The 12,640-nt window shown below is 37.8% G+C and overlaps 1 protein-coding gene across 1 annotated transcript in view; it reads right to left on the bottom strand.

Annotated features, from left to right (window-relative positions):
• LAMA4 (laminin subunit alpha 4) overlaps positions 1–12,640 on the bottom strand; it is a 139,587-nt gene that overhangs the window by 92,688 nt on the left and 34,259 nt on the right. The window contains exons 2-3 of the mRNA XM_063443504.1: positions 7,055–7,156; positions 996–1,123 (exon numbers count right to left, since the gene is read on the bottom strand). Of these exons, the coding sequence (XP_063299574.1) occupies positions 996–1,123; positions 7,055–7,156 (230 nt within the window). The remainder of the gene's footprint in view (positions 1–995; positions 1,124–7,054; positions 7,157–12,640) is intronic.

Below are 12,640 nucleotides of genomic sequence, written 5' to 3'. Positions count from 1 at the left end.
ATAATAACTGTTTCCCTGTCTGCTGACATTTCCAAGCAAATCAACATGAAAAGTGCTTAAAAAATTAGTTTAATAAAGACAAGCTTTTCAGATTGGCATAAGTTGGTATATTTTAAGCAATACTATAAATAATATTATAAGTGATTACGTATATAGAAAAGTAAAAAAAAAATAAACAATCATTTAATTTATATCTCTGTTTTATTAATTTATATCCCTGTTGGTGGAAACGCCTCTCTCGAAACATTATTGCATGACAAAACATTTAGAAGATTCTGGTGACCTTTCAAATTTATACAGACATACATTTAAACTGGAAACCAGAAGACATCTCTTACAGTCAACCCATTTAGCTATGTGCATATGTTTTGTACTTTTCAATGATCCCCCTCCACTCGTTGATATTTCATTGGGTAGTGATGGATTGTTTATCCCAGATTCTTGTGTCGGCTTACTTCTACATATGAAATGCATGCTGAAATTCTTTCTCTTGGCATTCCCTTCTGTCTAACTCCTCATTATGGTTGTGTATCCATAGAATGTTGGGCTAACATCCTACCTGCTAATCTCACATTTCTGGATAGAGAAAAGGCCAGGCATCTGAAAGTAATATCAGCAATTTGGCCTAACCTTTACAACGGTTTTGTCAAGATACGCTAAACTCCCAACTGAATGATGGGGAGTAATGATGAAAAAAAGATAAGCTGAATATGTCTAATTATAAAACCATAACATTAAAACCTCTCTTGTGTTAGAATGCATTGATGTATTCTTTGATGTTGTATGTCAGATAAATTGGCAGGATATGATTTATTTCACTACTCAAAAGCACTACATGATCAAGTATTAGTAGCAACATTACTTCTGCATCAATGTTTTCTCCAAATCCAAATGCCGAATCTATCACTCCACCAAAGAATCTCATGATAAATATGGTCTTGTATCTTTTTTTTTACATTGTTACATTGCGTTTGATTTGTTATTTTTTTACATACTTGTTAGAGCTGATTGGCAATGGGCAAGGACATGCCAGGCAGTTTCTTAATACTCCTCGAATGACATCTTCCATGAATCCAGAGGGACATTTATCACAGTGTTTCCCTGTTGTGTTTCTCTGGCAATTCTGTAAAAAAACAAAATAACCAGTTTTCAGTAGTCCATGTTTTCAAAAAAGATTAGCATATAATAAACTCAGCTGAAATTTTTATCTATCTCTCTCTCTCTCTCTCTCTCTCTCTCTCTCTCTCTCTCTCTCTCTCTCTCTCTCTCTCTCTCTATATATATATATATAAATGTTGGAGAACTATCTACAAAGCCCGGAAATTGAGCCATATGATGCCCAATATAACCGTGACTCAAATACCCTCAAAAAATCAAGTATGATGTTAATCTTTATGCATAGGTCCTGCGCAACCAAAGGTTTGTTTATAGATATTACAAAGAGACCTGTGAGTCTTCGTTTGCTTTGTTAACCTCTACAACCTGTCACATGCTGAATAAAAAAAAATCATGACATACATGACATACAAAATTTTGACATACAAAAAAAAAAAAAAGGTACAACCTAATACAAATAAAATATTTCTATAAAAAAAATAAGGTTTCTAATAGAATATTGAGAACGGTTTAAAAGTAAAGCATCAGCAAAAAAACCATCATTACCCTTTGGTTCTGACTCATATTGCCACCCATCCAACTAGATGGTGCTCTGTGAGAACGGACATTGCAAATCCATAGGCAATATGTGCAAAAGGCAAGTGCGTTTTCGCGCTACTGTATTGCGCCTTCGTCTGTGGCTTCACCTCTTTTAACATTTAGTAGACATACCATGTAACATATGTCCAAGCGATAATAAAGGAATTCCTCACAATAAAGCATCCGTTTTGTTATGGTACTGTCTAAAAAAAGAATCCTATTTAGGTTTTGGTCTTATTACATACACCCTACTTTTTGCACTCTTATTAATTTTGGTACTTTATCGTTTAATTTAATTTACTTTTTCTATATTGCTCTATCCTTGGGTGTTACTCCAACAAATTGGATTTCTATTTTAGGCCCTTAAAGTTGGAGGACACAATTCAAGGACCTTATTTGTTCTTTCTTTTTTCATATTGTCATTACTCTGGCAGCTGAGTTCTGTACAGTGACTGGGCACCAATTAGGGATACCCATTTGTATTCCTAACGCTACAGTGTTCCTTTAAAGGGAACACTATAAAAGACAAATAATTCATTTTTAAAGTCAAACCGTATAAAATATAAATGGATAAAATATTATTCCTGAAGCCGAACCTGTTTTTACCATTTAATAATGATCATGTTCATTGTGTTTTCTAACACTGTTAACAGATTTTAAACTACGTATTCAACCTCACAGTTGTAGGGAACTACCTCCCTTAAATTAACGGCATCTGTTGAGAAACTCTTCAGTATGACCCTAAAATCCTTTAAATTCTCAGAGACGCTGTTGTTTCACCAGTATGGATCATAGTATGACACATGTTTCTGTGGTTAGAAAATGTGTGTAGACATCACCACAAAACTATCAGCACATTGGGACATGAAAGGTCTATGGTTACGGGGCCCATGTGCATTAGACAAAGACAGCACAGGGTCGATGTTCATAGCAGCTCCACTATGTATATATCATAACAAAGAACATCTGTGATTGGAAAATCTTAAACAAAACATTGTGTTTGGCCATGATCCAGTAACATAGTGAGTAATAGAACACACCGTTAATAATGCTAGAACTTCCATTACAGTTAGTGGAAATTACTCCAGCATTATCTCTGAATTTTAGTTTCCCATTGTATTGTAAAAAAAATAAATTAAAAAAAATAACATTTTTAAAACACTGATAACGTTATAGGGAAAATTGCAGCCTGTTATGAAAAGATAACATTAACAAAAAAACAACTATGGAATGCACAATCAGATATGGCAGGGGAATGGCACTGTTATAATTTACATAATAGTTAATTATACAGGCAGGGAGTCCACAACTCAAGAAGTGAGTTTATAAATGCCACCAACTCTAATGACAGCACTTTGTGCTTAAAACTTCCAAGATAGGAAAATGGAGTGAAAACTGGAAATCCCCTGGAATGATAAAAAAGTAATCACCGAGCTTCCTGTGAAACAGAGGAAAGACTGGGAAAGGAAATTAGTCTTTGAATGGTTGAATGCCAGGTCACATATATCCCATATTTATAGACTTTATCCTGATTCAGGGTCTACGTAAACATGATTCCTGTGTACAGAAATAGTACTTTCGATTTGATATATCTGGGAATTTACATCTGGGAATTAAAGCAAAAATGATTTGTCTTAGATAGTAATAGAGGTACTGAAGTCAGTTGACCCTTCTATAAGAAAGAGATGATTATATGCAGAACTGCCTGAGGTTTTTAATGCTACTTCCTATGGGATACTTTACTTAGTGTAATCATTCCCATTAGCGCCACTTAGCATGGAAACTTTACAACAAAGCCTATGATTAATCTCACTTCAGTTTTAAAGCCATTTAACATTATAGTACCTACTGACTTGGAACTCCTCCACTGATCCAGAGTCCAAATGCCATAGAAAAGAGTCCAGCAATAGCCTTGCTGAAACTAACACGCCAGGATAGACTCTTTTAAGGTGCATAGGCTGCTTCGCTACTTTTTGTAGCCTGGAAGACTGCAGTCAAAACATGCCATATTCAGGCTATCCTAATGTGTTCTTATCTAGATATTCATTGTAACTAACAACAACACAATAATTTCCTTTCCCTGTCTGATTTTTAGTCAATTTTTGAAAGTCCTACCTCCATAAAGGCTAATATCTAAAGCTACTTATTCTACTGTCATCTGCTTGCTAGTCATCTTTCAGTCAATCTGCTTTTAATATATTTAAATGCAATCAACAATATGATTACTTGGCCTTTTACTTTTCTGTTACTATGGACCTCACTTCATGTTTTAATACAAATTGCAATTGCTGCATTTTGTAATGTACATTTTTGATAATCATTATCACCCCTTGACCTTCCCATTGTACAAAAAACATTTGTCTTCCGTCTGTCCAACACAAGACAATAAGTCAAACGTTTTATCATGTTAACTCTTGGTACTTTCCTGTTTGGAGTGATTCATCTCAAAGACAATTCATGGTGAACTGAACTTCAGAGGAAGTTTTGTCATGGTAAATACATGTCTGAATACTGCCATATGGGATATTTTTCATAAGGAAACAAAGAGCCAGTGCGTAATTTGTCAAAAAAGTTGTAGTGAAATGATAGATGGAATATTTTATCACAAATTCTTGCACATTCGGTGAAATGTACTTACGCAAATACATATCTTAACAATACACTTAAATAAATCTGTCAGCATACTTAACAATTGTAATGTTTATGTTGAGATTATGGGATGTTACCATTAAATGCTAATGGTTAAAGTAATGGGGTAGGAATAAACACATCAAAATAACAAAAACATCAATATTACCATCTGGATTACAGATGTTCCCTTAAGAATACAAATACATATTTTGACTAAAATAAATCCTGGAATACTGCCTCATTTAAATTCTTTATGAAGAAGCTTCCTGCCATACATGAACAGATCACAGAATTCAAAAAGATAGAACTTGAATAATGTCTGCATCCACTATATTTAATTTAAAGAAACACTTAACTGATTTATTTTTACTTGTTGTTTTACATTTTTAGTAGATATACTCCCAAAGAAACCATCCATCAATTTTCTGTATGTTTTATTAGAGGTATTAAAAAACACAGCTCACAAAATCCACATACTGTTGCCTTCTCTGAGCCTATGCAAACCTTTCCCTCTTTCCCTGGTATCGACTTTCAGTCTGTGCCGAGAAATTCAATAATCAGCTAGACGTGTGTGACGAAATGCCTTTGTCACTGGAGTTTTAGGTGACAAGCTGCCCTTTGCCCTTGGCTGTTGGAGGAACCTGATTGCCAGCCTCCTTCCTCACGACTATGGCCCCGGGGAGATTTTTGCTCTTTAAAAACATTATTTGGCCATATGGGATTTTATTTCACTACTTCTCGCCCTTTAAGAACTGTAGGGAAGGATTGGTACTTTTTATATGGCACTTCGGATGCAGCCGAAGTAGTCGAAGGGGTCGCCATTCGACAAACGAACACGTGGCAGCGGCCATTTTAATTTAGTCAAATGCAGTCAGCGGTGTGTGCCCCTGAATCCATGGAACCAAAATCGGCTACACATTTGCACGAACACCGCTGACCCTGACCTCCTCCTCCACTTCGACGCTTCGGATAAAGTCGAAGAGCGTTCGACAATTCGAACGCCATGTTACACTATGCTCTTCGCACGAACAGGGCCCGTTCGTGCATTCAAATGGGACTTAGTAGTTTTTTCTATGTGAACTTACTTTAACATTGGAAATAGACCAGCCGCACAGCCAAACTCTGTGGAACTGTTTTGGGCAGGAAATCCTGCGTGCGGTCGGTCAAAAGAGGCTTCCCCAAAACTTTAAACCCATGGCAAATTTACTTTGTTCGTAGGATCTGAGAGCTGTTCACCTATATTGGGCACTCAGATCAAAGCTATCTGGGGATAGGTTAAATGTGGGGGTTCTGTGTAATATAATAAAAATTATGTATTTTTATGTACTTTTACGTATTTTTGCTGTTAGTGTAAAATGTGGATATTTTCTATACCTGGAGATAATTGAGTTTACTGCAGTGCCTTAAGCCAATTATCTCCAGGAGAGGATGGGTTTCATTGTGTATGTGGGAGAGTTATTATGTTAATTAGTGTTCCCATTGGTTTGTGTCCCTTTTGTTACAGTATACCACCAGGCCCAGGGGGTGTGCCTCTGGCCTGAAAACTTCATCTTGTACCTACATGAAGTTTCGGCTCATGTTTGGGGGATTGGAGACCTACACTGTGGGGTTTGCTATAATCACTATACTCCCCAGGGTATAATCACTAAGCTCTGCTAAGAGCTTGTTCCTGTTCCTGCTCTCTGGATTTCAGAGAGGCTGACCTACTGGAAGTTGGACCCTGGTCCAGAGTGGGTGGAGACGGCGAGACCTCAACCAAGCTGCAGCGGTTCGTGGGAGTCTACAGTGGTTATGGTGTCTGGCGGAGTGCTTGGAGTCCTCGGGAAGCACTAGGAGCATCCATCAACGGAAGGTACCCAGTCGGGGTGCAAGTGGTTCCGTTACAACTTGCATGTGCGCAAATGGCTTTGGCTTTCCAATACTTCTCAATGAGCTGAGCCTTCCACTTCTGTTAGCACTATGGAGCTAATAGACGTAGACTCAAACCTTCCTGTCTGGCTGAGTGGCAGCCGGGGAGGCATCTCTGCCCCAGTTAGAAAAAAAAAAGACTATTTCTATTGAAATGATCACTTTTAGAAATTGCCCAAAAAATACAGATTGCAGACAGTGCTTTGTGTTTCTGGAGTTACCCTTTAAATGGTATTTTGTCCTTAAAACTTCAGCTTTAGATTGAATTAATACATTGTGCAAAACATCTGATAATTTTGCCTAATAGTTTTCAGATAGCTCTTTGGGGGGGCTGAAGTGTATTTGCCTTATTTTTACATAATAATGCTAGGCAAATTCACTAATCTCCAAGCTGGGTTCCTATTTACTGGGGACTTAGCTCAACAAGATCTGCTTGATGGACTCACGATATCCAAAACGGTGGTGAGTTTCCACTGAGATGAGGTATTTGGATAAATTGTCCTTGCAGTTACCATACAAGAATGATTACCTATCAGAAATAGTAGTTTCATATTTAAACTCATTCATAACATCTATCAAAGCTGTTAACTTGACTATTACAACTTGTATAGAAAATGAGAGAGCAGACAATGGGTTCACAAGCACTATTACTATTGGTATAACACAAACGACCTTCAAACAAACAATACAATACAAACATTTGGAAAAATACATTTACAATAAAAATAAAAGACCAGAAGCTTAACTTGTTTCCCTTTCTGAACATGGCAAATTTGATTTAACAATATGTGAAGCTGTATATATCTAAAAGAGATCTTACCACACAGGTTCCGGAACCGTCCAAACACTTCTGCGAGTTTCCATTGCATTTGCAGGGTAAACATTCTCCGGAGACTGAATAGTAAAATCCAGACTGACATCTCTAAATTTAAGAAAAAAGAAACATAAGATGTCTAATTATTGACTTGTTTGTACATTTGCACCATGTACTAATTAGTGTTACGCGGTAGAAAGATAATTGTGTTCTTGGGTTTAAAATATTTAATTTGCCTCTTCTTAAATGGTGTTACATTTAAACCTCTACTTAAAATAGTACATTTATTCGACCAACAAGACAATTGCCCCAAAAGAAGATCCATCTTTGTAATTGAGGTATGAGCAGATAGTCATCTCCATATCAATGTGACATATACCAACTTTCAGTGGGAATCAGCGAAAGTATAAATTGAAACTAACTTCAAGTATAACACAGAATTGTCATACTCCGTTTTCTTTGAAAAAACAACATGAGCTAATTGATTGCATTGCTAACCTGTGACTATTAATCAGTTGAAGAATTCTTCTAAACTATTTCTGTCCAAATTTTGCAATCTGGATAATCATGTCACCCTTGTGATCGTTCAATATAAATTGTTCCATCCTAAACTAGGACTCAATTTTATAATATGTAAAAAATATTATCTAACATTCTGATTTACAGTCAATGAAGATAGTGCAATCTAATTATAACAATTATCGATGCACTGATATTGATATGGTAACACTAAGCCCAATAAATATAGCAATACATTGCAATTTATCTAATTAGTGAAATGCATAATTATCTGTGATTCTTTTTTTACAAATTAATTTGGAAAAAACACTCATAAAACAGAACAAACTCTGTTTACTAACTAAAGGTTTTGTAAAAAAATGAATATGCACATTTATTGTAACATTATCATTGGTGGATGATATCAGTGTAGTCCTTTTTATTTTGTGACAAACTGAGTTCAAGTCGTTTGAGACAACTGGATGTTTCCTGAGCACTTTTTCATTATCTCAAAATATTTTATACCATGTGAATTCAGTTGTGACGAATCTCTGGCGTAGCTTTTTCAAACCCTATCAAAAAATGGTGCAATTGTGTTTCTCAAAGAGACAATCCATGTAAGTTAACTAAAAAGGATACTTTCCAAGAAAATATCTGTGGGTGGATTGGCGCTATTAATACTGATATAAAGGTGAAAACACAGCAACTACCCCCAAGTGCCAAAAAAAATCACCCAAAGGCACTATACAAATGGATACAAGAGAAAAACATGAAAGGGGGGTGCTATATAGACATAAAATACTTATATCTGTACAACGAAGGGCTCTCAGCTGATAATCAAATCAATGATAAACAGAGCCTATTATAGCAGGCTCTGACTGTATGGGCTCTTCAAAATCTCTGTATGCTGTATATTCCAACGGGATCAGCTCCAGGATCAGCTCCAGCCTCCTCTTAGTATTCTTCCAATCACACCACAAAAACCAAGTGGTGGGGTGTAAAAGAATTTATTAAGAATACTTTTTAAAACAAATATATAAAAAAGAAACAAAGCACTACGCGTTTCGACTTTCCGTCTTCTTCAAAGGTGCATAACATACAAGTCCATCTGATCTCTTTAAATACATCCGGAGTTATCAATTTTCGCGGGTAAAAGTTCACATTACTTCCGTGTTGTGATGTCACTTCCGGATCCGTCGGCTTGATTTGCGTCAAATGACGTCATCACGGTTCCACCCGTCTAGTGTCCTTCAACCCGGATGTTAATGCTTTCGGACGCCATTTTTATGCCTGGCATTGTACTAATGAACTATACTTTAATGAGGGAAAATAGATCAGGTAGAACTACAACATACATATTGTAGAAATCCGCTTACAAAGCTGATAGAATATATTATATTCTACAATATTAGGAGAAATACTAGAAGAAAAAAAAGAAAAGGAAAAATTAAAAATGTTTTTATAACTTTCCTATTCAAACCAAAAATTTGGCTTATCGATAATGAAAGAAGGGGGGGGGAGGTTTAAACAATGTAACCCCCTCTCAAGAAAAGCAAAATATACTTATTTAAAGGAAAGAATATCCTTAAGGGTAAATAAAAAATGTATATATAAAAAATATAATATAAAAAATATATAATCTGGGCCGGACCTTTTAGATAAGGGCTGCCATCTCAAAGTCCACATTGAGCCCGCCCGGAGTCAGTGTTCCTAGATCAAAGATCCACCTCATCTCACAGCGGCTCAATGCGGACTCGAGATGACCTCCCCTCCAGTGGGGTTTAATGGCCTGAATCCCAAAAAAACTGAGCCCCGCAGGGTTTCCGCCATGAACATTTAAAAAATGTGTAGAAACACTATGCTTTAAAAAACCTCTCCTTATATTGTAGATATGCTCACGTATCCTTGTTTTTAGATTTCTTGAAGTTTTCCCCACATATTGGAGTCCACAAGGACACGTGAGCAAATACACCACATTCTTAGTGTGACAGGTCATAAATGAATTGATTTTAAAATTAACAGAGCCAATCTTAGAGTGAAAAGCCTCTACTTTCTTCGGTTTACTCTGGTGGTTCCTACAGCCCATACACTCCCCACAATAGTGAAAACCTTTCTGTAGGGATTTATTAATGGTTAGAAAATTTTCTTTTAATTTAGGAGCTTCTAAATAACTCGAGGTTAATTTCTGTCTTAGATTTTGCGCCCCTCTAAAAGTTAATTTGGGTTTATCATAAAGGTATGGTAGGATTTCTTCATCCTGTTGGAGGATATACCAATGTTTATTAAAGATTTTTTTAAGCTCTTTATGGTCTTGACTATAGTTACAGATGATAGGTATTTTATCCTGCTTTTCCTCTGATGTGGTTTTTGATTTATATTCTAATAGAGTGTTCCTTTCCATATTTCTAACTGATTTTATCTCCTGATCTAAAAGTTCGTTACAATATCCTTTCATTACAAATTGTTCTTTTAGAATTCGGGATTGAGAATCAAAAGTTTCTATTTTTGTACAATCCCGTCTCATGCGTAGGAATTGACCCTTCGGTATGTTCTCCAGCCATGGACGGAAATGGCAACTTTCTTTGTGGATATATCCGTTTACATCAACCGGCTTAAAAAAAGTGCATGTGTCAATACTATTCCCTGTAGCCGAGATTTCTAGATCCAAAAATATATATTCCTGAGTGAGCTGACTCCGGGCGGGCTCAATGTGGACTTTGAGATGGCAGCCCTTATCTAAAAGGTCCGGCCCAGATTATATATTTTTTATATTATATTTTTTATATATACATTTTTTATTTACCCTTAAGGATATTCTTTCCTTTAAATAAGTATATTTTGCTTTTCTTGAGAGGGGGTTACATTGTTTAAACCTCCCCCCCCCCTTCTTTCATTATCGATAAGCCAAATTTTTGGTTTGAATAGGAAAGTTATAAAAACATTTTTAATTTTTCCTTTTCTTTTTTTTCTTCTAGTATTTCTCCTAATATTGTAGAATATAATATATTCTATCAGCTTTGTAAGCGGATTTCTACAATATGTATGTTGTAGTTCTACCTGATCTATTTTCCCTCATTAAAGTATAGTTCATTAGTACAATGCCAGGCATAAAAATGGCGTCCGAAAGCATTAACATCCGGGTTGAAGGACACTAGACGGGTGGAACCGTGATGACGTCATTTGACGCAAATCAAGCCGACGGATCCGGAAGTGACATCACAACACGGAAGTAATGTGAACTTTTACCCGCGAAAATTGATAACTCCGGATGTATTTAAAGAGATCAGATGGACTTGTATGTTATGCACCTTTGAAGAAGACGGAAAGTCGAAACGCGTAGTGCTTTGTTTCTTTTTTATATATTTGTTTTAAAAAGTATTCTTAATAAATTCTTTTACACCCCACCACTTGGTTTTTGTGGTGTGATTGGAAGAATACTAAGAGGAGGCTGGAGCTGATCCTGGAGCTGATCCCGTTGGAATATACAGCATACAGAGATTTTGAAGAGCCCATACAGTCAGAGCCTGCTATAATAGGCTCTGTTTATCATTGATTTGATTATCAGCTGAGAGACCTTCGTTGTACAGATATAAGTATTTTATGTCTATATAGCACCCCCCTTTCATGTTTTTCTCTTGAATCCATGTAAGTTGTTTGTGCCGGTATTTTTATTTAGAGATTGATAATACACTGCAATACCGGCTCAGGCCAGTAGGTGTGGGTGGAGAGAGGCAGGGATAGGAAGCTACATCCCTGCTTCTCTCTGCTGCCTGAAACCACAGGGGAGCAGCACATCATGCAGCTTGCAACTTTTAGACTGCAGAGACAGCCTACAGATCAGGAAGTGAGGGATGGGGGTGAGGGGGAGGGGGCCTATAGATCAGGAAAATGGGGGGCAGCCTAAATGATCAGATAAGTGAGAGATGGGGGGGAAGCCTACAGATCAGGTAAGTGAGTGATGGGGGTAGCATACAGATCAGGTAAGTGAGGGATGAGGGGGGGCAGCAAACAAAACAGGTAAGTGAGATTGGGGGAAGTGGAGGGGAGGGCAGCCAACAGCCTACATATCAGGTAAGTGAGGCATGGGGCACCCTACAGATCAGATATGTGAGGGATGGGGGAGCATCCTACAGATCAGGTAAGTCAGAGATGGGGGGGGGGGCAGCCTACAGATCAGGTATGTTAGAGATGGGGGGCAGCCTACAGATCAGGTAAGTAAGAGATTGGGGGCAGCCTACAGATCAGGTAAGTGAAAGGGGCAGCAAGGAGCAGGAAGGGTCAGCAAGGAGTAGGAAGGAGCTGGAAGGTAAAGCAGCACAATGGTAAAGAAGAAGGAGCAGAAAGGGTCAGCAAGGAGCTAAAAAGGGCAGCAAGGAGTAGGAAGGGACAGAAGGAGCACAAAGGTAATGTAGGAGAAGGAGCAGAGAGGAGAAAGGAACCAAAATGATGAGGAAGGGACATCAAGTAGCAGAAAGGAGAAAGAACAGAAATGAGCAGGAAGGGATATCAAGGAGCAGAAAGGGTCAGCAATGAGCTTGAAGGGGCAGAAGGAGCACAAACGTAAAGCAGGAGAAGGAGCAGAAATTAGCAGGAAGGAGCAGAAATGAGGAGGAAGGGGCAGCAAGGAGCAGGAAGGGTCTGCAAGGAGAAGGAAGAGTCAGCAAGGAGCAGAAAGGGACAGAAGGAGCGCAAAGGTAAAGTAGGAGAAGGAACAGAAAGGAGAACGAACAGAAATGAGCAGGAAGGGACATCAATGAGCAGAAAGGGTCAGCCATGAGCTGGGAGGGACAGAAGGAGCACAAAGGTAAAGTAGGATAAGGAGCAGAAATGAGCAGGAAGGGTCAGCAAGAAGCAGTATGGGTCAGCAAGAAGGAGGAAGAGGCAGCAAGGAGCAGAAAGGGTCTGCAATGAGAAGGAAGGGTCTGCAAGGAGCAGAAAGGGGCAGCAAGGGATTAGAAAGGAAAAGGAGCAGAAAGGCACAAAAGAAGCAGAAAGGTAAAGGAGAAGAAGGAGTCAAGGAGAAGAGAAGACAGTGTCAGAAGAAAAAGAAGACTGTGTCAAATGAAGGAGAAGAAAAGGAGATTGGAGCAGGAA

Source organism: Pelobates fuscus, chromosome 2 (assembly GCF_036172605.1).
Source record: "Pelobates fuscus isolate aPelFus1 chromosome 2, aPelFus1.pri, whole genome shotgun sequence".
In the NCBI taxonomy this organism is placed as follows: domain Eukaryota; kingdom Metazoa; phylum Chordata; class Amphibia; order Anura; family Pelobatidae; genus Pelobates; species Pelobates fuscus.
The sequence above is the reverse complement of the archived record's forward strand: the minus strand, read 5'-3'. Positions and strand labels throughout refer to the sequence as shown.